This window comes from Manacus candei, unplaced genomic scaffold, assembly GCF_025592945.1.
Source record: "Manacus candei isolate 608988 ecotype Guabito, Panama unplaced genomic scaffold, ASM2559294v1 h1tg000024l, whole genome shotgun sequence".
Lineage (NCBI taxonomy): Eukaryota > Metazoa > Chordata > Aves > Passeriformes > Pipridae > Manacus > Manacus candei.
Genome location: NW_026138072.1, coordinates 2,229,556 through 2,253,958, shown reverse-complemented (window position 1 = coordinate 2,253,958; position 24,403 = coordinate 2,229,556). Strand labels below are relative to the sequence as shown.

The 24,403-nt window shown below is 42.8% G+C and overlaps 1 protein-coding gene across 1 annotated transcript in view; it reads left to right on the top strand.

The window, feature by feature from the left end:
• Positions 1-8,391: 8,391 nt before the first annotated feature.
• DMRT1 (doublesex and mab-3 related transcription factor 1) overlaps positions 8,392-24,403 on the top strand; it is a 67,675-nt gene continuing 51,663 nt past the window's right edge. Inside the window, exons 1-2 of the mRNA XM_051788470.1 lie at positions 8,392-9,107; positions 12,066-12,249. Coding sequence (XP_051644430.1) covers positions 8,823-9,107; positions 12,066-12,249 — 469 coding nt within the window. The 5' untranslated portion in view covers positions 8,392-8,822. The remainder of the gene's footprint in view (positions 9,108-12,065; positions 12,250-24,403) is intronic.

Here is a 24,403-nt window from a genome sequence, read left to right as displayed (position 1 = left end):
GATGCGTTAATATACCCTTACATTCAGGTCGGAATGGTACCTTCCGTGTGTGCAGGGGGAGCTTTCAGTCCCTCTGGTGGAAGGCCTCAGAAACAAGTTTGGGGACGCTTCTCGTGTCTTTGATGGTGTATGACACCTTCTAAAGACACAGCTGCCTCTCACATCAGAGCAGTTTAGCCAGTAAATGCTCCATCAGACCTCCCTCAGGGGAATGAGGAGGGAGTTCTACAACTGAGCAAAGGGCAACTACCATGATAAAGAGAACCGTCTGGTCTCAGAGGGTCTGCTTCTTATGGCATAATGAGGTTGTTCTTCCTCTGCTTTGATTGCATCAAAACACAACTAAGTGTGTGTAAGTCACTCCTGTCCGCTCCAGGAGGAGGGTTGTATCAACATGCATTTTGAGGCCATTCCTGAATTCCAAACTAACATTGCCTCCCTATACCCCCATTACTTTCACCTGTCCACTTCTAAAGTATGATTCACATGAATTGGTCTGGGGCATCAGTTATTTTGACCATCTTTTGTGAGTAGTTAAGTGGTACCCCCTTAGAAATTAAAACTGATAATAACAATAATTTTAGATTCTTTTTTGAATAGAAATAAAAGTGCAAGTTATTTTTTGTAGCAATATTGCCATGCTCAATAACAGCTCCTATTTTAACAAAAACACCATGGTGTAACCAGGTGAATACTCTCTTTTCTAAAAAAAAAAAAAAAAAAAAGAAAAATGTGTATATGAGATTAGCTCAGTTGGTTAGAGCTTGGTGTTAAGGACAGCAAGGTCTTAACCTTGTATGGTTAAGGCCATGGTTCTTAACCATGAATGGCCTGTATGGGCCATTCATGTAAGAACTGGACTTTTATGATCCTTGCAGGTCCCTTCCAACTCACCATATTCTGTGAAACAAAATATGAGTGTATATGTGTGTGTGTAATTTTCACTTTATTCTTAAAAGTTTGTTTTGAAAAAAATGATAAGAGGGATCTCGCTGAAACACATAAGAATAAATAGCTACTTGAAGTTGGTTACGGCATGTGTTCTTCACCCAGTGGACCAGAACATCACAGAATCACAGAATATGCTGAGTTGGAAGGGACCCACAAGGATCACCGAGTCCAACCCTTAGCCCTGCACAGAACCAGCCCCAAGAGTCACACATGTGCCTGAGAGTATCAGCCAAATGCCCCTTGAACTCTGTCAGGCTTGGTGCTGTGACCACTTCCCTGGGGAGCCTGTTCCAGTACCCAACTACCCTTTGGGTGAAGAGCCTTCTTCTACTGTCCAACCTAAACCTCCCCTGACACAACTTCAGGCCATTCCCTTGGTTACTGTCACTGGTCACAATTGGTGCCTGCCCCTCTTCTTCCCCTCACAAGGAAGTTGTAGACTTCAACGAGACACTTTCTAATAGCTCAATATCTTTCTTGTACAGAGGTGCCCAGAACTTCACACAATATTCACACCAGCACAGAGCAGAGCGGGACGATGAGCTACAGGGTAAAGTGAATAACCAGGCAGGTATTTAAGGTGTGTATCATTCAGATCATAGAACACAGTGTATCCTACAGAGAGGAACTACGGGCTATTGTGTTTATAGATACTCAGGCAATTTTAGAGGTGTACCCTACTTACCTTAGGTACCTAATGAACAATGTTCTTAGACATCATTATTGTGAAGTCACAGAAGCTGCCTTCCAGTGAAAAGGCAATCTCTGTGCCTTGGTTTCTTAAAAACAGGTGAGAGAAAACAATGACTTAAATGACCACGTAGAGAAGCTACTCTTTGTTCTCAACCTTATAATGTGTTATCTGTTACAATTTCAAACTCTTGAGAATATTTTAAAAATATTTTACTCAGAGAAGGTGAATATTTGCATACACTTAGCTGGGATGGCTGAGCTGGGCTCAGAACACTTTTGTTCTGGCTTCTGCAAAAGGCACTATTTGCATTGGAATGACAGAAAATTATGGTGTCTGACTAATTAGTTTCCATACAATGTTCCCATCACCTCTCAAAGCATTTCAGTGTCTAGACAAAGCTAGACTAATTAAAATTAATAGCCTGACAGTTGAAATAATTCATAACAGTGTGTCATCTTCCTTAGCAGCTTCTCACCAATAGAATTAGAGGAACTTGGTTACTCCTAATTAGAAAATGTGCACATATGATGTACAGAGATCCCCACACTGCTGAACAACATGCAAGGGATAGAAGAAAACTGTTGCCTAAGAAAGCCAACTAAGTGTTCTAATTATCTGTATCTTGATAGCACTAAGCAAAGCCTTACCTGAGAGGCGTAGGTTTCCTGGGACCCAAATTTCCCAGGTCCTTTCTCTGAACTAGATTTCTGGCATGGATGTGGGATGAACCCCTGAAGATGGGAAGACCTAATACACTGTCTGTAGCGTTTGGGGACCACCTCTGAACTGTCCAATTGCTCTGGGGGCTCTGGGGCATGGAGGGCAGACAGGAGAGGCTTCAGTGGAAGAGTCAGGCTCCCAGGGAAGAAAAAAGTCTCTTTCTCAGACTAGGAAACGTGAAAGGTCAGCAGCTCACATCAAGTCATTTCACAGCATGGCTGATTAAGTAGCAATCATTTGAGTTTCATTAAAATATTTGGAAGGGCTCAGCTGTGTCTGGAGGGAATTCTGACACCCCTGCCTCACTCAGTGGATTCGAAAGACTTCTCACAGAAAGTGGGAAGAAATGGGGGAAGAGCAGCACAACACTTTGCTCTCAGACATGGGTGCTACCCTGACTGATTTTATGGGAAATTCGCACAGAATGCTCCCCTGACTGCAAAATATTACGTGAAGAATATGTTTATTTAGACTTAAAGAAAAAAGAAGAAAATAAATTTAGGAGATATTGTAACAATACTTTTGTTTCTATTAAGCTTCTGAAATAGCAGAAACAAATAACACGGCATGAATAAATAAATTGGATGGACAACAAATTGACACAGCAAAACCTGCCCCTTCTGCTACCTCAGCTGTAACTGTCCCTCAGAATCATGGAGCTCCAGCAGTTTTAAGTTTCTGAAGATCAAGAATGCAAAATAATAAAAACTTGCATCACTTAAAGAAGGCATAGGTAATAAAGCAAGTGCTTTATAATTTGAAATGATCTATTTCTTCCTTTAAATACCAATTGGCTTGCTCAATGATGTGGAAATTTAACTGTATCCATTAAAACATTAAAGATCATAAATAAAAAAGTAGCAATTAATAGTGTTGCCTATTTTTAAGAGGTTGGAGTTTAGTTTTTCACATTCTAGCAGTCTATCAAACTCAGCTCCATTACAGATGTCTTAGAGCTGAATTGATGATGATACTCAAAACTAAGGGCATTCTCTTCAGTAGTCCTACCCTGATGAAGGAGCTCAAATGTATAGATGGCTTATCTGACTCTATCATTCTTACTGTGTAAATTACAAATGTTTGAAATGTCAGCTTAATGAGTCATGCAGGAGTCTTCAATGTTCTAAGTCACTGGATCCAATTAACTTTTAAGTGTGCCTAAAATGAACAATGAATACTGAGAAGAAGCAATTCAGTGGTTTTCTCCACGCTCACTTTTTAACTCCTGTTTTAAAAGTTGGACCTAATAATGCTTTCAAATAGCTATCCAAGTCAATTATTAACAATGACTGAAATTTTTAAGGAGCTAACAGCATGGTTTTCTCACCCTTTAAGTCTGCAATGAAATGATTCCAATTTGCATGAACAAATTAGGAAATGGAGAATGTAAGCATTAGTAAAAAAAGGTAATTTTTTCTCTTCTTTATGCCTGTTATTAGTAAAACTACTCAGGGTGGAAACATGATAAACATACCCATTTTTAAAATATCTCCATTCTATTTGGTTCATTGAACTTGAAAACTGCTTTGATTTTTACTGTATTTGGCATAATCTAACAGAGTGAATTTTGTTTTCAGTGAATCCTGTTTTTACTGAGCAGTGTGGGCCAATGTAATTGGCAGGGCTCGCAGTTATGAAAGGGAAGAGCTGTTTGTTGTTACAGGCAGGCATTTCTTGAGTTTTATGTAAACAGGTTTTACCACAGCCCTGGATTTTGGACCATTAAACTCTAGATTCTGATTAGCAGGTGTCTTGCAAACAAATATGCATTTGCTCAGGCAACAATCTCCGGTGGCTTTTCTCAGCTGTAGGTCATCTGAAGTTACTGATGTGAACGCTCTTTTTCCACATGTTGGGAGAACACCAACAAGCAGAGTATGAGTGAACCCATCACTTAAGTGACCATTAAGGCATATCACCTGCTGTGGCAGGCCTGTTCTCCAACTCGGGATACAGATGATGCTGTTTCCTGTCCCCTGCCAACATCCCTTCTTGTACCCTTTGAAGAAGGGTCCCCTGCAGGGGTGTCACCCAAAGGGTATGGATTTGTGCCAAGAGAAAAGAACACGAACTGAGGGTGCTGAAGAAAGTACTCAATTTGTCCCACCTTGCTAACAACCAGTAGTCTTTGTAAGTGGAGCTAAGCACAGCAGCTTTTCAGGCTGATGCAGAAAGACATCCCTGTGCTCACTGGAGAGAAGCTGTGGACCACCATCCCAAGGACTCTCCTAACTCTCACCGAGGAAAAGCAGCAAATAGCCAAGTGGTGGCAGCACTATCAACTGCTTTAGTTGTTCACTCAAGTGAGAGTGGAAGCCTGAACTTCAAAGAAGAGGGAAAAAAAGGAAAAAGGAGTTTGAGGAGAAGTGAATCAAGCAGTTCAGATATGCCTGTCCTAATAAGAAACCCTTACCTTTCGTTGTGGTGTAGGCAGTCCTAGCTGTATAACTTGAAAACAGAAAACAAAAAACATAAATATGGGGGGGGGGAAGGGGGAAAGCTATATGCTGCCAGAAAGTGTAAAAAAATTTCTCAATTTGGAATAAAACCTTTGCCTGTGAGATTGTGTTTTAAGAGCCAAGTGATAAAACTTCAGCTTCCCTGTAAGTTAAATGAGGTTTAAAATAAGGAATGAATGAAAGAAAAAAAAATGTATAATAGAAAGTGGAAAAAAATATACAGCTTATTTATGCCACCTACTGGATTTTTCCTGAAGTATCTTTTCAATCCATTTAGTTGTCACGATGATGTCTGTCACTCCAGCAAATACATTTGCATGGAAGACTACTCGCACAAGTAGACCCACTGATATCAAGCCGATGACTCACATGAGTAAATTACATGTGTGAAATAACACAAATGGAGGAGTGCAGATGGCAGTTACACCCGTTTATTCTGCTAAACTGCTGGCTATAGGGCAGCCAAGAGACCCAAAGCTGCAGGGAAGCACTGAAGTCCAACATTGAGGAGTTTCCCAGCTCCTATCAGTGTCTCAGGGGAACATGCTGGCATGGTTTCCCTCCTTCGCTTGACTCCCTCTGGCTGTCTTTGATATTTTGTTCTAAATGACCAAAGTGTTTATGAACACGCCGATGTTTTCAAACAATGTGGACCGGCAGCATGCATGCTTTATCTTCTATCCTTCACCACTCCTGCAGCTGAGGCTCTGCTGGGAATTCACCAACCAGCCCTGGGGATCCAGTCTGTAAAATGACCTGGGAGAGTCAAAAATATCTACTGCAACCAGACAGGGCAAAACCTCTCTGGTTTGACCCACTGACAGGAAAAAACCAAACCAAACAAACAAAAACCAAACAAAAAACAACAGAATTAGATCTAGCAGACCTCTAAAATGGACTTATTAAACGCACTTAACCACGCTTACTTCGGTGAAAGGTCCTCACTTTCCAGTCAACAGTGTTAGAATTAAACCCTTTTTAATTTGCGACCCCTCTATTGGGTTGCTCGGTCATGCCAAATGATAATCTTGTTGGCAAATAAAACATTTTTGCAAGGTTCAAGGGATCAGCCAAAGGCATGCATCAGCAAAGGACAGATCATCACTAACAGACGACGTTTTGTACTTTAAAGGCTTGTACAAAAAAAGTTAAACCTAAAGGACAACCTTCAGATACCTATTTAAAAAAAAAAAAAAAAAGGCAAAACTGTCTTTTGATTATTTTTTTTTCTTCAGAAACATTGATTACAGTTATTTCCAAAGGTGCCAGCAAACTGCAGTAATGTTTTGTCATTGCCATCATCACTGGACAGGCTCAAACCAGAGATGCTAAGACGTACATTAAATGAATGACAATGACTACAATTTCCTACTTGCAGTGAGGTTGCTGTGATTTGTGTTAGGACCAATGGCAGTTTATGACTATCTCCTATTACTTCATGGCTCCACAGATGACAAATCCAGTATCACCAAGCACCCATTAAAAAAATTGAGAAAAACACTGCACTCTAACCCCATATTCAAAGTGTGACTTGAGCTAGCAAAACAAAAGCAATTCATTATTAAATGATCAATCGTGTACTTGCATTCATCATGCAAGTAGGCATCTTGCATCTAGGTATTTTGGTGGTATTCATCCAGAACACAAAATATCAGATCATTTTTTTCCCCTCACCAGTAGGTTCTGTAACATTATGGATAATAAAGATCTGTGCAGCTAGCCTGAAAATCAGGAGTAGAAAATACTAGTTATGTGAAACAGTGATGAATGAATATTCGTTCTTCTTGGAACTGTTGCATTTTTTGCATCTTGTAATTCATCTCTGAGGTTAGCTGTCACACTTGTTTCTAGTGAAAAGGCATATATAAGCAGCTGATGACTGCTATTATTTCTACTTTGCGTTTGCTTGCTTTATATACTGTGCTTCTTTTATCTCTCCTCTTTTTTGACCCTTTCGAGTTTTTCTCTTTCTCCTCCTGTCGTTTCTGATGTGCTTTTTCTTCTCCTACCTCTCCATACCTCATCTTGTTGGGGTTTATTTTATTTTGCCTTTCTTGTTCTTTTGATTTAGCCTCCTTTCATCTACTTTTTAATTTGCATTTTCAGTTGACTCCAAGACAATTTGCATGTGAGCACCTGAAAACATTCCTGTGCATGTGCTCCACCATGCACTGACCCTCACAAACTGGAGATTCACTTTCAGGACTCACTTGCTCCTAGACAACAACTTCAGAAACTGATCAATGCCTCTATGAGTTGAGAAGATCTCAACTGGTTTAATTCAGGGAGGAATTTCATATTTTGATATAGGACGCTAAGTAGGCCTGTTTGCATTGTTCACCTCCTTAAATATTAGTAATATGCACCATTAGGTGTAAAGACAAATCCTAATTTTGTTCCACTAAACGTTGTATTCGTCTTCTCCTCTCTTGCAGGAGAATGTGCAGTTATTGACATCAGAAATGTCAATCTCAGCAACGAAAAAGTTTCAGTTTCTGTGAGTTGAATGATGGCAATACCCCCGCACCAAGCCCATAGAACTTCTGCTGGGGTGTTGCTTGAGAACCATGTGGCTGCTCGAGACCAGGGCTTAACAGTGAGGTTTAATGTCGTCTCTCTAGAGGATGGAAAGTGCCATAAATGTCTCCAATGTTGTACTGTGAAGAAAAAAGTTCTTTAAATGTGATGTATTAAAGGCTAATGCAAAGGATCAAGCAGGAAAGATCTAGGGCTTTCTTCAGGCTGGGATAGGCACTCACTGTTTCCAGCACGGAGGTTCAGTCTAAGCAGAATTAGCTGGGAGTTAGCTGATCTCAAAGAGGGAGACGCTTTCCTCGGCTTCTTCCAGCAGAAATAAATTTCTACCTACTGTAACTTATTACCATCTGATATGCTGAGTCATGAAGCTGAGGTTATAGAAATCTTTATGCAATCTTTATAAATCAGCCTCACATAATCTCAGGCGCTTTCTGCTTCATCTCTGTTGAGTCACTCGTTTGACAGTTGTCATTCATCTTAGATTGAGATGTAATTTAATAGTTTCATTTCAGCATGAAGATAGCATCATCTAAAGTTGAGCTCAGAAAGATTTAAAGGTGTAACAGAGGAAATATTAATACTGTAAATAATATCTGTAGAGCTGTATGCGTCTATAAATCAGATAGTGCAAAGTTGGAAGGGCGGTCTATGTAAAGAAGAAAAAAGCATCTTCCCTTGTCTTCCCCTGCAGAGTACAGCCGCTCTGCCATCGACACCCACTCCAGAGGCGATGGCTACCAAGTTGTCACCACGCTCTCACTGCCTGTACTTGTTGGGATCACCTGCCCACACAGCTATCGATCCAAGAGTGTTTATACCCATTGAGAGATACGCGTGGGAGGGAACCTGTGAACGGGAGATGTAGTCCAGCAGCCTCACGACAGAGAGCAACTGAGCGGCGGCAACACGGACGTTTTATTTGGGGGTCACAGCTCTCCTCGGGCCAGGCCATGTTGGTCGCCTGCCCAAACCTGACTTGCCCCGGCAGCGCGGGCGCGGAGAGGCCGCAGGGACGCCGCGGGGCCGCCTCCGACCGAGGGCCGGGCCATGGTGTCGGGCGGGACCTGTGGGCCCCGCGGCTGAGCCGACCCCCCGGGTATCTCCGGCACCACGCCCGCGCTCGGGGCCGCCCCGGTCCCGCACCCACCGCCCCGCTGTGCGTCCGACGGCCACCCGCCCGGGCAGGGACCCGCCTTTCCCGCCGCGGGCCGGCCTGGTGGGGGAGGGAGGAGTGGGAAGGGAGGGGTGGCGCTCCCCCCGCCCCAGGGAACTACTCGGCGCCAGCTCCCCGGGATAGCGAGGACTTTGCGGCCGCACGGACCCCCCGGAGCAGGGGTGGGGGGAGGCAAGGCAGGAGGGGAAACAGCAGCCGCCTCTGCCCGCCAAAACGCGTGGGGTGACGGGACGGGGGCGGGCAGAGCCGCTCCGACCCCTGGCCCGGGTGCTGCCAGCCCGCCGCGATGCCCAGTGACACCCCGGCCTTCAGCAAGCCCCCGGACGTCGCGGGGCCGGGGGACAAGGCGGGCGGCTTCGGGAAGGCGGCAGCGCCCATGGCGGCCGTCCCAGCGGACAGGGGTGCCGGCGCGGCGGGAAAGAAGCGGCCGCGTATGCCCAAGTGTGCCCGCTGCCGCAACCACGGCTACTCCTCGCCGCTGAAGGGGCACAAGCGGTTCTGCATGTGGCGGGACTGCCAGTGCAACAAGTGCAGCCTGATCGCCGAGCGGCAGCGGGTGATGGCAGCGCAGGTGAGCTCTTCCCGGAGCGGCGAGGGGTGTCTGCCGGCGGCGGGCAGTGCCCTGCGCCCAGCGGGGTTGGTGGCCGTCGGGGCCAGGCGGCCGCGCCGAGGTGCGGTGTGCGACCGCGGGTGGCCTCGCCCCGGGCTCAAGTCAGTAGTTGCATCGGCTCCTTCCTACGTTAATGAGACTTTCAGCTGTATTTCTCCTAGGTTATATAATTTTTTTTTACATAACAAATGGGAGATGCCCCAGAGGCGCGCAGGATTGTGGTCGGGGCGAGCCGGCGGCAGCGGGGCGAGGGGCGGCGGTGAGCGCACGGCCGAGCGCCGCTCCCCCAGCCGGCTACAGCCCAGCCCTGTGGACAGCTCCCGGCTGCGCGGGACAGCCGTGGTTGCGTTTGCTGATGCTGGGAGGCATTACTTGAGCTCATTTCTGACTTATTTTTTGCATATAGCGGCTCTGCAAATCGCTACGGCAGTGGGTCATTTTAAATCTAAACGAGGGCTCAGTAGCCGTTAAGAAAACAGCATCCAGTTTAGAGGAAGAATAACTTTGTTTCGTTGGTAGTCCAGCTGAAATCACAGCTCTCAGGCAGGGCAAATGTAGGGCTATATTAACCGTTCTGATCCTTATCTTGAAAAACAACATTAAGAGGAGTAGTCGGCATGTAGTGGCTACTGGATATGAGCTCTGGCCGGGGGACTTGCGCTCTTTAGTTGGTGTAAACGGTCCCTTACAGACAAATGAGAAGGCAGCTGCTGGTGCAGGTAAAGGCAGTGGTATCAGACCCCCGCATCCTGCAACTGACGTTCGCTCAGAGCTTCGTGATCCCACATAAAATGAATGTCGGCCAGACAGCTTTTAAAAATCTTAGCAGCTCTGGATTAAATCTTTCCCCATTTTTTTGTTCAGTTATTGAGTACAAGTTTATGAAATGTCTTCAGATCTCACTGGGATTGAGTTTTTGTTCATTTAAACAATTCCTCTTTGTCGGTGGCATGGCAGTCCAGAAATAATTGTTATGCCCAAGTTACATGCATTTTCTCTGCCTGGTGTGAACTGTGAAATAATAAACATGAATCCCTTTGCCATCTGCCTCGAGGAAGGGAGCACAAAGTGCGGTGTTGTCAGAGCAAGTGTCTCCTTCTGCACAGACTCTTCTCTAGCTGCTCAGCTGCTTCTTCTAGGGAGTGGATGCCTCCTGCTAGCAGGCTTTGGTGATGGCCCTCCTGTGGGTTTTGTCTTCCCTGCCTAGTATTTGAAAGTGGCTTTGAAAGCCTCCCTAACTAAACCTTATCTGTGTAGGAGTTGCACACTGAGAGTTTGTCTTTCCCCCTTTCAGTATATTTCTGCAATAAGCCCCTTGACACTGGTGGAATTTCACAGGTCAAGGTTACTGGCTTGTGAAGTCAGAGTTACAGTGGTGTTCGCAAGTCTACACCTCCTGCTTGGGATTTCTTTTATTGGAAGAGCTAATACTAATTAACAGTATTACACATTTGTATTAGTAAAAATGTTGCTGTTGAACATGAAAATGTAGGGAAGTCCTGCCCAAGATATCCAGGAGAATTTCAAGCAAGAAAAGCCCACAATGCCAGTCTGTAATCAGAATTTCCAAGGTTCAAATAAAGATGCAAATCAGTCACCTGACAAGGAGCAGGACAGGTAGCTGTAGCAGTGTCATATATACCTCCTGGACACATATCACAACTTTGCATGAGTGGACAGATGTGCAGAATTGATCTACCAGTTCACATGAGGCAGAAGGGACCCTCTGTTAGCAACAGATCTGGTTGGTTTGTACCTAGACTGCATAGTGCCTATGGGCTTGGCCAGTGCCAGCTAGGCTTTGAAATATTGTCAGTGTTGGGAAAAAAATGGGAAGCTCCGGCTTTTCCAGGCCTGACCAGCTACATGCAATGTGTGTGATGCTGTATGAGAGGCTCTTTACATCCTACATTTGCCATGCTTCTTCCATAATGGTTCTTTGTGTACAGTGCACTATATACTGAAATTTCCTTGAGGGGCAACATTTCCAGCAAAGAGCCAGCAAGGGAACCTAGCAGGCTTGAACAAAGTAGCAGATTACAAGTATAAGCCTTCATGAAGAGCTGCTTTATACTGATGAAGAGGCACAGTAGAGCCCTGCAAGCAGATTAATTTCCTGTCCCCAGCAGCTGTGTATCAGCAGAGAGGAGGGTAGCAACTACACTTTTTCCAGACTGCCTTTCCCTGGAGCAGCTGTGTTGGGTGAGTGCAGTCAGCTATAATACGTCCTCTTCTGGCCTCGGTGGAGAAAGATGTATATGTCCCCAGCATTTCATAGGCTTGTTCATATATGCTTGGACACAAAAAGGGGTTGGTAGCTTTATAACCTCCTTTATATTCTCCTCTACCCACTGGCTGGATTGTGAAAAGGTTCTAGAGAGTAAACCATTTGTGGAGCAGCTGAGGAAGCTGGGGTTGTTTAGCCTGGAGAAAAGGAGGGAGGCTCAGGGGAGACCTTATCACTCTCTACAGCTACCTGAAAGGAGGTTATAGCAAGATGGGGGTTGGCCTCTTCTGCCAGGCAGCTAGCAACAGGACAAGACAAAATGGCTTCAGGCTGCACCAGGGGAGGTTCAAGTTGGACATCAGGAAGAACTTTGTCACAGAAAGAGTTGTCAACCATTGAACGGGTGCCCAGGGAAGTGCTGGAGTCACCATCCCTGGAGGTGTTCCAGAAATGACTGGACATGGCTGTTAGTGGTATGGTTTAGTTAACATAGTTGTGTTTGGTCAAAGGTTAGACTTCTTAAATAATCTTAGAGGTCTTTTTCAGTCTTAATGATTGTATGATTCTATGATCAACGCCATTCAGAGTGCCAAGAGGGAAAAACCAGCCTGGAATCTGAGTCTTTCATTGTTGCCAGTATAAATTGTACTCAAGCCACAGAGCATGTGCTTAGGTCTGTGTTTTGTTTCCAGGTTGCACTGAGAAGACAGCAAGCTCAGGAAGAGGAACTGGGAATCAGCCACCCAGTGCCCCTGCCTAGTGTCCCCGAGACATTTCTTAAGAAGAACGGTGGTGGCAGCTCTTGCCTCTCGTTGGAAAGCAGCAGCCCTATGCACTCAATGAGTACAGCCATGACAGCAGCTAGTACACCATCAGGTAAAGTGCTGGGAGGGTGATGCTCATGGCCCAGGTCAGTGGCTAATGCTGCTTATACCTGCTCTTGCACCTCTTGCCCTCTCTGTGACGATGGGGTTATGGAGTCCCCTCTCCAAGAGCAGCCTGCTCTCTTGGTACAGTTAGCAAGAGAGTCTTTCAGGATGAGTCTTTCATAGTTTAATTGATTATTTTTACTTGAAAATTAAAACATCTTTGATAGAGATGGGTGTTGTAATTAAATTCAGTAAGGTGTATGCCTGTGAGTAGAGATTTATGGGCAGCTTTTCTCCTTTGTCCCAAAATACATACTCCTGCCACAGTCCTGGCAGCTGTGTTTTGGCTGGCTGTGTGTCTTCTTCAAAATTTGAGAGTTTCCAGAATTGTATAGAAGCCAAGTATGTAGAAAACATTATTGACTTCAGCAGCAAAGATCTGTCAACCTTACGTGACTTGAAGGGGTGGTACATTGGTTCTGTGTGGCGTGGTGTGATGAACCACAATAGACTGATAAGGTCCTTACACTTTACTACGTCTTACTGCGTTGCATTTAACCCTTGTAAAACAAAGACCCCAAAAAATAACAGTCAACAATACTTGTCTGTATATTCAGTAAAAGCATAGCCAAGCACAAAAAGCACTGAAGTGAAGACTCTAGGCAAAATGTTTTTTTCCTGTGTAAATTGCTTTTTCCCTTTTCTAACTGTGCCTGACAGATACAGCAATTGAATTTGTATTAAACAAAAAAGCTGGTGTAATGGACTGGTTGTGTATAGACAGAAAATAAAAAAGCAAACAAGTAAAGAAAAAAAGGAAAAGGAAATTTCATTTTTAGTAGTCTGTGCTGATGTCAATAATGTAGGTGAAAAGATGATTCTAAAGTGGGCAATGCCTTGCATTAACTAATAAAAGGGCAGTGCATATGTGTCTGTCAAATGACATTATTTAAAGTCTTGTCAGATGGATTTGTTGCACCCAGTGCAGACAGGCAGTTTCAGACCAATGTAGAGGAATTTCTTTGGGAAGCTTTTAGAAGAACTGCTTAATAAAACAGTAAATAGCTTTTTATTAGCTTTTTTGTTTTCATTATGTTAGTGTCACCTTTGAATTGATGCAGTTACTCCTTTCATATTTGCATGCTTTGTCTATGGACATGGAAAAAGCGGGCTAAAGATTAAAGCAGTATATTCAGTAATGTGTAGAGATTGTGTGTAACTCAGGAGAACTAGAAAATCTTTGTCCATACAGAAAGGCGAAAAAATGAAATTGTCTTACTGTTGACAGAATTGGCATTAGCTTTGATCTTAATGTTTTTAAAATGTCAGTGACAGTATTTAATTTATTAATCCCACTATAATAATTACTTATTAATTGAATTAAATTATGGTATTTTAATGAAAAACATTGACCACACAAGCTTAAGACAATTCACATGGCTGAATAAAGATTTTAAAACATAAAAATACCTAATTTTAAAGTAATTTGAATTGTTTGAATGTTTCTGATCAGAGCAGTCATCTTTCTTACAGCAGATTTCTCTTTGTGAGCAATTTAAATACATTGTTTCTCAATCATTTTACTAAATAACTAGCATCTACTAAAGAACTGTTTGTGGATGACAACATTTAAAATACATACCTTCATCTCCAGAAAGAAGATGTGATTCCAGGCAAGAATCAAGGCAGGGTCAGCCTTGTTCATCAGAAGTGGAAGAATCTGTGAATGATTCATAGTTTGGTTTTAGGGCACCTAAGTAGCAACAGACATTTGTGCTTAGCTCAGAGGTGACTACACTGTACAAATAAAGTTATGTCCAAAATAATTTTAGTGGGTTCATCTGTTGAAAACAGTGTAAGTACTTATGAGTTTTGATTTTATATCAGTGACTGTGGGCTGGCTTTCAAGCTCTAGAATGTGCTCTGCATTTATCCAGTCTTGTAGAGTACCTTTATCAGGTGTCCAAGTACAGGCTTTGGTGAGAAATACTGCTTAAATATCCTTAATGCTTTTCTTTTTAGCATACACCATCTTTTTTTAGATGAAAAATTGCCATGTGACATGAAGTTCTTGCTGCAGATGTTTGGTTGTTTCAGGACCAGGTACTTGATGGATTCTTGCATAGCTGTTTTATGATTCTGCTGGTACCCTAAACTACTGGTACCGCAAACTATGATTTTATTAGTACCCTAAACTACAAGCAAAACAAGAGACCCCATCAGAGCGAGTTTCATTGTTTCAGTTTGGTAGGCTAAGGTGTTGATTTTGCAAGAATTTACAGTAATTATTAAAGCAAGTAGGGAAAGTGAAACCCTTCGTGGCAGGGAAAGTCAGCAGCTCCCTGCAAGCCCCAGGGGAACTGGTGGCTCCTGGAAATGCAGGGTGCCCTGTATGACTCACATTAGACTGGGCAAGAGGTGATTTTGACAGTGGTAATTCTGTTCCTCCTCTAAGGTTTTGGCTTCACAAGAGCGTTTTTTTCTTTTGGACTTCCATCACGCAGAGCGTTGCTTGCCAGCAGAGGAGTAATGTGTGAAACAGTCACACAAATCAGACATAGTGCCAGAGAGAGAGTTTTTCCTCGCTGTATCTATTTTATGGGCAGATCAGAAATAATATGACACCTGGAGACTAGAGACAGTTTTTCAGATCCCCTTGTGACATGTTGTTTTTGAAAAGGGGTAAAATGAATTATCATATCAAAGCAAGAGGTGTTTGAGCATTAACCATGTCAAGCGTGCTTACTGTGGATAGAGTGTATTCTCCCACTCAGAAGCAAACTGGGAATTTGAAGGGTTGTGGGAAGGGAGCAGACCATGGTCGCAGGGCATTAGCAGAACGTTTTGCAAACAGAATTTGTTGTTTCTGGGAAATTTTCCCTTAAGAAATTGTAGGTTGCCGACAGAGAGGGCCATTTAATTGTACAGAGTAGCAAAAAGTCATTATCCCAGGGCATTTGGAGTAATTGTCCTTCCTTCTGTGGGATGTCATGTTGTTATGTTAATGGATCTGCAAAATGTAGGAAAGACTATGGTGAAGCATTTAAAACGTGCCTTTCAGACATGCTCAGTTTATAAAACCTTGTTCTACACCATTCTGTGTCAGTTTGGAGCCCTGCCATTTTAATATTTAGAAGTCACTAGGTGGCAGGGAGGGGAGGCAAGTGTGATCATTAAACACCTTAGAGTGAAAGCAGCTCACACTTTGGGAAGGAGATTGCATTTCACCTTTCCTTCATTATATTTGGTCCTCGTCACAGACTAAGGGTCATGTTTGGCAGTTGGCCAGAGGGGTGACTGCAACACATATCAACAGATGACTGGAAGGTGCTGGAAAGCACCCCTTCTTTCTGCTGCTCTCTACTGTTGTTGGCCCAATTTAGAAGCATCCAATATAGACAGGATTACTGTATGATGCAAAATGCCAGCTCTTGCTCCTGTACTGTGTCGTGGTCCATTTCCTGTTGTCTTCGTTGTTCAGGTACCTTCTCAGTATCACTGGTTGACAAATATAATTGTCAACAATTGTGAGTAGTAAGCTTGTATTTGTTATTTCCTTTTGCTACATTTATTATGTGTGACAGAAACAATATAGTACTTTTTTTATACTTCTCTAAGTAGGTGCTGCCTTCACTTAGAAACTCTTTGACAAACAGATGTGTTTTTATCTCTCATAGTGGGGTCAGCAGTAGTACAATGTCTAATGAATGATGGTACTGAGATCCCTTTGAACTTGCAGTGCCCTAGCTGCTTGTGAAAATCCTATCTTGCCTTCTTTATTCTTCCTTTACTTTTTGGATCATTTTACTGTGTTTTCAAAAATCTGTGCCATGACCTTGCAGTTGTTGTGCTCCATTAGCAAATTTGCAGATGACACCCACCAAGTTAGGGAGGACTGTTGATCTGCTGGAAAGATGGTCTGATTCCAACGGGATGAGGTTCAGCAAGGCCAAGTGCTGGGTCCTGCCCTTTGGCCACAACAACCCCCTGCAGTGCTGCAGGCTGGGCACAGAGTGTCTGGAGAGCAACCAGGCAGAGAGGGGCCTGGGAGTTTGGATTGACAGGAAGCTGAACATGAGCCAGCAGTGTGCCCAGATGGCCAAGAAGGCCAATGGCATCCTGGCCTGGATCAGGAACAGTGTGGCCAACAGGTCCAAGGAAGTGATTCTTGCCCTGTACTCAGTGCTGGTGAGGCCACACCTGGAGTGCTGTGTCCAGTTCTGGGCCCCTCAGTTCAGGAAGGATATTGAGGTGTTGGAGCAGGTCCAGAGAAGAGCAAGGTGGCTGGGGAAAGGACTGGAGCACAAGTCCTATGAGGAGAGGCTGAGGGAACTGGGGTTGTTCAGCCTGCAGAAGAGGAGGCTCAAGGGAGACCTCATCACTCTCTACAACTACCTGAAAGGAGGTTGTAGCCAGGTGGGCATTGGACTCTTCTCCCAGGCAACCAGCAGTAGGACAAGAGGGCATGGTCTTAAGCTGTGCCAGGGGAGATTTAGCTTGGATATGAGGAAGAAATTTTTTACAGAGAGAGAGTAATCAGACATTGGAATGGACTGCCCAGGGAGGTGGTGGATTCACTGTCCCTGGAGGTTTTTAAGATGAGACTGGATGCGGCACTTAGTGCCATGGTCTAGTAACCATGGCTTAGTGGATCAAGGGTTGGACTTGATGATCTCAGAGATCTTTTCCTATTTCTAAAGGTATTTACAGTATAGTGTCATGTGCTGTCAGAATTTCGCCTTCGTCAAAAAGCCTCATTTTAGTCAACCGGTGGGTATCATGAGGAAGCTGCCATGGACATTTCACCTTAAGAGTGCTTAAGGACTGCAACAGGTTGTCCCGAGAGGTTGTGGAGCCTCCATCCTCAGGGAGACTCAAAACTTGTCTGGATAATGTCTGTGCAACGTGATCTAGTTGGGAAGCCATCCCTGCTTTGAGCAGAATTTGGGCCAGCTGGTCTCTAGAGGTTCTTTCCAAACTAGACTATTCTGTGAATCTCTGAAATGCCTACTTGTTTGCATTGACATTAAGTCAGTGTATTGAAATTTGAAGTTCAGCCAGCCTCAATAGTGATCAGCATCTGCAAGCCTGTGGAAGAAATCCTGACTCTTTTGACCTAGTAACACTCAATGGTAGAATTTTTAGCAAAGAATTAGCATTGTGGGGTTTGACAGGTGGTGGAGGGAATTGATAGTTCAGGTAACAGCAGCCTCATCAAGAGTGAGCAGGAGAAGGCAGCATTAGCTTTGGTTGCCCATGCAAGGGCTGACATGATGGTTGTAGGCCCTCAGAGAGCTTGATGAGTCTACAGTGGTTACTGGTCCATCCTCCTGCTCTTCCCTTATGTCTTGGTCTCCTCATTACTTTCAAAGAATGATTTTCTCCTGCTGGACCTACAGCTGCTTCTTTACTAGTTTTAGTTGCTGGCTACCTCCTGGCCCTGCCATCTCCCCAAGATCTCCAAGCATCCCTTCCATTGCTTCTCTCCCCCACAAAAAATCTCTGTTCAAAAGTAAAGACTGTAGTTTAATGTGACGTCTTTACTGGATTGTAACAGCTAACAAAGAAAGAAGTTTTGCATCCTTCACTTGTTAATAACTAATACTTTTCCATCCATCATTATCATCTGGTTTTCTCCAGTTTGTTGCAGTTGAGAGAAAAAGAATCACATTTGTATGTGTCTCTTGTAAGAGTTTATGAACTGTTCTACCTTCTTGGATTGTCATGTTTTCCACAGCACAAGTTAGACTTTGTCTCGGAAAGCAGTTCCTGAAGGTGGTCTCCAGCATTTAAGGTGGTTTTCTTAGCTGCTCTTTCAGGCTGTACTAAGTAAATATTGTGGAAGTGTTTTGCTTTGAAGAATCCTTCCTTGATTTAGGATAAAACTTCCCCTTAGTATGCTTTTTTAATACCTGACTGATACAACTATGTGATGAATGAACCACTCCATAGTGTGGTGGCCATGGCTTTGTAATTTTCAGTTCCTATCAGAATAACATGTTCTGCTCAGAGTTGTTTAAAAAGGCATTGCTTGTGAAGCAAGGAGGGATGAGCATTTCAGCCCCTCTGCTGCTCCGAGTTCACTGTATTTGGGAAAACAGCAAAGGAGTTTTGAGCATCTCATTATAAGAGGACATAGATAAATCTGAAAGGATAGAGGGAAGGGTGACAAAAATGATGTATGGCTTGTAGCAAAGGAGTCTAAGGGTGGATATAACAGTCTATAAATATTTGAGAGGTAATAATATGGAGGAGGGGGAGGGATTATTTACAGTGCTTGAGACAGCATAACAAGGAGCAACGGCTTGAAACTAAAAAAGGCAAAATTAAATTAGACACTAGACACTTTTTCTCCTAACTAGAAGTGCAATTAGCAACGGAGTGACCTGCATGAGGACAAGGGGGTAAGTGAAGCATAATCAGGAGAGGTGTTTAAGAGTGTGTTAGATTACAATCTCAAGTGATTAATATGGGGGTAAACTCTGATCAATGTGCAGGTTAAACTAGATGACAGAAATCCCCTCTAGCTTTGTCATCTCCTATATGATTCATTGCCTCCGACTGTTGTTTGACTGCATTAAATAAATCATAATGTTACAGGGTTCTGCATCCCTGATTAGATGTTTCCAGTTAATTCTCCAGTTATGGAGCCTGCAGCTTGCAAAGCTTGCACTTTTCCTGCTGCTCCTTTCAAGCAGTGTTTGTTACTGCAGCTTTGCATGCACATCTGTGTAGGTGCCTGAGTTTTAACTGAGCTAATGTCTGAAGTGCCAGACATGTTTATTCACTGAGGCACAGGCTCTGCCAAAAGTATTGATGAAACAAGTAGAACTAGTGGCAATTTTCAGAGTTGAGTCTCTGAAGGAAGAATTTTTATTTTTCCTTTGAGGCTTACAATCATGTCTGAAACTTCAGTGGAAGTGCAGAAACAAATGTAAGTGTAAACAGACTTGGAAAACCCTCAGAGAAGATTGCTTTTCTTTTTCTGTGCAAGTGGTTCTTGGAGACTTGTCCAGGGCTGTTTTCACCAGAGGTAGGGACTGGGGAGAGCTTTCTGGATCGTGTCAGGGAAGCAAGGGTGCCAGAGACCAATCATGACCTACCCAGATCCACTTAATATGGGAGAGAAAGGCTGATCAACCCTGAGATGGAAATGGAGATGAAGACCACAGGGAGCTCAACAGGTGTTTCTGTCCTTCTTTCACATTTCAGAAGAGATTTTTTTCCCCTAAAGAATTTGGAATATAATTTTTTTTGGTTGGTTGGTTGGTTGGTTTTTTGTTGTGTTTTTTGTTGTTTGTTTGGGGTTTTTCGTTTTTAAAAATATTTCACTATAGGGCTTTATGTGTTTCCAGCATCTTGCTGTCCAGTTTTCTCATGCCACATGAGGTTTCCTCGTTAGAGCAAGATCCCTGCTGAGCAGCAAATACTGTGTGCTGCACAGACTTTACTGTGTTCACTGGCCTAGCACCAGTTTCTCTTCCCACCTAACGGTGGTCAGCACATCCTATTGTTCTTTGTGCCTTGGAAGCTCTTCCTCCCTCACACAGACATTTGCATATGAGCATTCAGGTTTAGAGAGTTATCTGTGCCAGCTTGTGCTTTTTCCATTTGTCATTATGAACACTGAGATAAGGAATGGAGCAGGAGCAGAAGATGTACTAGGAATTTCTAAGAATTTACTATCCATGGACACATTACTACACTATCTGCAGCTAACCTCTTGTTCCTTTCTGTGTCCTTGAAACAGTTATTATGACTTATCTGAATGTGTGGGGCTCTTTGTTTTAAGAAAAGATATAAGTGAGGAGTGAAGGAGTACTGCACGCTTCCCTCACTAAGCACTGATTTGATTTCTTGCTTCTCCTTTTTTTCACATGCTTTCTTACACCTTGATGACTGCTCTCATTTGCTTAATTTGTCAGCTAACTTCTTAATTCAACCTGTTTGCCCATTTTCAGTGGATTTGTCACTGTGGGACTAAAATACAGTTTCTTTTGTAAGACTGTTTTTTCATATGCTTCTTCTAATTCCTCTTTCTTTTTTTTTTAACTTTGCTAAACTTTGTTCTGAGTTTGACTACGTGCTACTCTTAAGTAGGGTTGTGAATAGCACCTTTACTTAGGTGACAAACATCATTCATGCACATCTGTCCTATGTTTTCTTGAAGAGCTTGTGGAGAATCGGTTAAATACTGAGCTTTACTTCCTTTGCAGTGAGATTGCATATCTGATTATTTTATATTTTCTTAATTTCTGTCTCCACTCTTTATTTATGCTATTTTATTGCTCATAGAATAATCCATTATTTGCTGATCTGAATATATATAATAATGGGCACAACTGAACCTCAGCGGGTGGAAACCAGTGTAGTTCCAATCACTGTGGATTTCTCTCAGTTGTATGTGAACAAAATTCATTAGTAATCAATTTGCATTTGCACTGAAATAGGTTTTGTTGAATGCAAATGTTGTTGCATCCAAGCAACACTGGCAGTCATGTACAAAAGCTGTGCACATCCATGTGATTTTTGCTCACTTGCTGAGGCCCAGTGGGTGTCTGCCATGGTTGTTTACCACTCCCGATGTTAGTTTTTGCATCACATATTAGGTAGAGTGAAAAAGCCCTCCTGTTATTTTTAGCTGGTCTTTTTTTAGAAATCTTCTGGGTTTCTTGCATCATATAGCTTATAACCAAGCATGGACTCTAGCTAATTCCAACCATCATCCTACTCCCTTTATTATTTTTAGTGTGAGGCATAATGATTTTATCCTAGTCATATTTCCTCCAAGGTCTCCTATCTCAGACACTTGTAAAGCCTTCCCTCCCTTCTAATGTTCCCTTTGATCTCTTGTTAATGACTTAAATCCTTTTACATTTAATCCACACTGAGTTTCTTTCTCCTCCTCACAATTTGCTTCTTTGGGCCTGCAGGTGTCTGGGCTGTTTCTGTCACTGTCTAGAAATCTGATTTTCTTTCCTAATTTCTTTTCACTTGTATTTTCTTTTAAAATTCTTTAATCTCTGTTTTCTTAACCTTGTGTTGATTTTTGCTTTTGTTCCCGTTACTTACTTTAGTAGCATGCTGGATGTCTGAATGTGTGGAGTTAAATATTTGTAAATTTCTTTCTCCAAATCAGGTGTCTCAAGGTGAATAATAACATGTATACATATATATGCAAACATAGAAGTCAAGCTCCCAGCTTTTATACTGAAGATTGAAAATGACCCTTGTTTCACATGCTCCTGATTTTCTAAACCACTTATTTTATTGGTCCTGATCCTGTTAGCTGTCATGAATGCTAATAACTTTAGATATGGAAATAATCCTGCTGTCTCAGTTTGGTGTGGACAAGCATATGCTGGAGTATTAAAATAGTGCCTAACATCTTCTCAGAATCAAAGCCATATTCAAAGCTTTTGAACGTATTTTCTTTACCAAAGCCATTCTTTTTTTTTTGCCAGTTAAGATTTGAATAGGATCACTATAGCTGTGTTGTAACAACCAAAAGTGCAAGTAAGGAAAGAACGACATTGCCCTCCAGCTCACATAAAAAAATAGACTACTCTACTGTATTAAGTGACAGAAGATGTTAAAAGTTGAATTTGCTGCTGTAGGGGCTGGAGCCTAAATTAAGTGTGGAAATAAAAACTTATGTTTTGTAGGTTTTATTTCTTCTGCCATATTAGGAGGATTGGTAAATTGCCTGCTAAATATTTGCAGCAGATCATCTTTTTTAAGTGTACACTGAATGTGAACAAAATATGCCTTCTGCACTTCTTCTGGAATCAGTGGTGGTATTTCAGCTCCTCTTAGGTGGATATGGACTGGGTTTATATGTAGAACTGAGAAACTTACTATGCCAAGCTGCAGTCTTCTGGTTGAAATTGCTCCCTACTTGCTTTGTTTTCTCTCAAATCACATTTTCTTTTAAAAAATACTGTTTTGTGTGAATATTAAAATTAACTAAAAATCATAAAATTGTGAGGGGTTTGAATTGTATTAGGAACACACAGACACGGTTAACAGTAATTTCAGTCATTATTTGGTAATAACTCTACATGTGGAAGATAGGAAGAAATGCTCAATGATTTTTTTTCTGATCCTTGCTTTGAAAAAAGGCAGATAGTGCTGCTGTATATGGAGATGGTGACATTCTGCTTTCATTTCAAACAGTAACTGAAATCAGCAGGATTGGATAACTTGCATGCAGTACTAAAAAGAAGAAAAAAAAAAACCTTGGCTGAAGATTTGTGGCTTGTCCCTCACTGGTGATATCCAAGAACTGTCTGGATGCAATCCTGTGCCATGTGCTCTAGGATGTGCTTGAGCAGGGAGGGTGGACCAGATGACCCCCACTGTGGTCCCTTCCAACCTTACCCATTCTGTGATTTCCAGTAAGCTTTTAACACTGGGGAAATTCCTAAGTCTGGAAGAAAGCTGATGTCATACCAGTGTTTAAGAAAAATGAGTGCCGTGGGATGGGTGGCTACAAATCCATCAGCCTGACATCAGTTTTTGTGAAAACAATCCACAGCAAACTGAAATATGCAAGAAGGGGAGAAATGCAGCTGTTAGAGGATGTTCACACATGATTAAACAGAAGTTCATGGGTAAAGATTCTGTCAAGTTAGTAATCTTTTATTGTTACAGAGTTGTTTGGCGAAGTGACATATTGATGGAAGCAAATTCTGGAAGGCTTTTGATTTTTGTATCCCCTGACATCTTGACCAGGAAACTGAACTGACAGAAAATCAGCATCTTATGTGTTACATGGTTTTAAGGAGAATGATCCTGTCAGTTTGAAAATGTAGGTCTGAGTGGGGAATCTTAACACAATGGTGTTTCTGGAGGCATCTCACAGGGACCTGCTCTTTGCTGTAAGCTGTGTGGTCATCTCATTGGTATCTTGGACACAAATCTGGCATCACCACAGGTTGTCTTAGTAGGTGATGGAAAGGTACGTAAACTGGCAAGCACTGCAGAAGACAGAAGTGCACTGCAGGAAGACTTAGTTAGATGATCAGTCACATGCAAGCAGAAGCCCTTTTAACCTGTACCAGAAGTGAAAAATGGAGAAATCCGTCCCCAAGAAACATTGTCACTGCAGAGCTAGTGGCCTTGGTGGGTACTGTGCTGAATGTTAGTGGTTCCTTGTGGAAAAGGATGACCAAGGACTAGCACAGCTCTTCTTGGCAGAAGAAGATTGGTGGTAATTGGGAAGCTAGTGAGGTGGTTGTGGAACTAGTGCTAGTGGGACTCCTTCCCTGAGGACATTGTACATACTGGAAAGTGGGATAAAAAGGAACATTGGAAGGGAAATCATCAGTGGTTATTAAGCAGACCACAGGAGACTCAGGAGCATAACTGAGCCAAAACCAGTGGAAGGCTAGGAGAGGGGGCAGGGGAACTGTCACATCTGTTCCACTGTTCATACTGTTCCCTAGGTTTCTCTTTATAGCTAGTGGTGGGGATGTAGCGATGGTCTGGACCTGCACACCTGGACTTGAACTTGGAAGAGTTCGTGCAGGAGACATAGGAATGATTAAAAGACCAGAAAACATATCCTGGAGTGAAAGAAGCAATTTATTTTGCACTTTAGTGATCCCTTTATCTAAGATTTAATCTTCAGTATCATTGTTTGGAATTGCTTATGCCTTTGCCAGACTATATCAGCTCAAGCTGAAGTTTTCTGTGTCATTTCATGGTCTTGGTGTTGTGAGCAGCAGTGGCATGGGGATGCAGAATCCCATGAGTGTGTCTTGGGTGAATTTACCATAGGACACAAGCAAGACAATAGGAAATAGCCTTTATTCTGGAGTCTCTCAGATTTTCTTGAAATGTTGCATAACACTTATTTCTAGAGTGCCTCTTCTGGCAAATGTCGCTCTTGGTTAAGATCTGTTATCCCACCCTAGAACTGGTTTAGCCCTTCAGAGGTGGAACTGGAAAAACTTTGCTCAAGGATCACTCGACTTATTCCTAAAGAGTGAAAAAAATAATACTTATTCCTTCAAGGTGAAAATGATTATTGTGCTGGCAGTCAAGTATTCCTTGAGAAGCGCAGATGTTGATGTCTTGGTGGATAAAGCTGTCTCCTGACCCCAGGACACATGCCCTGCACCTGCAGACATTGCTGCCATTATGCTCCTCACCAGTAA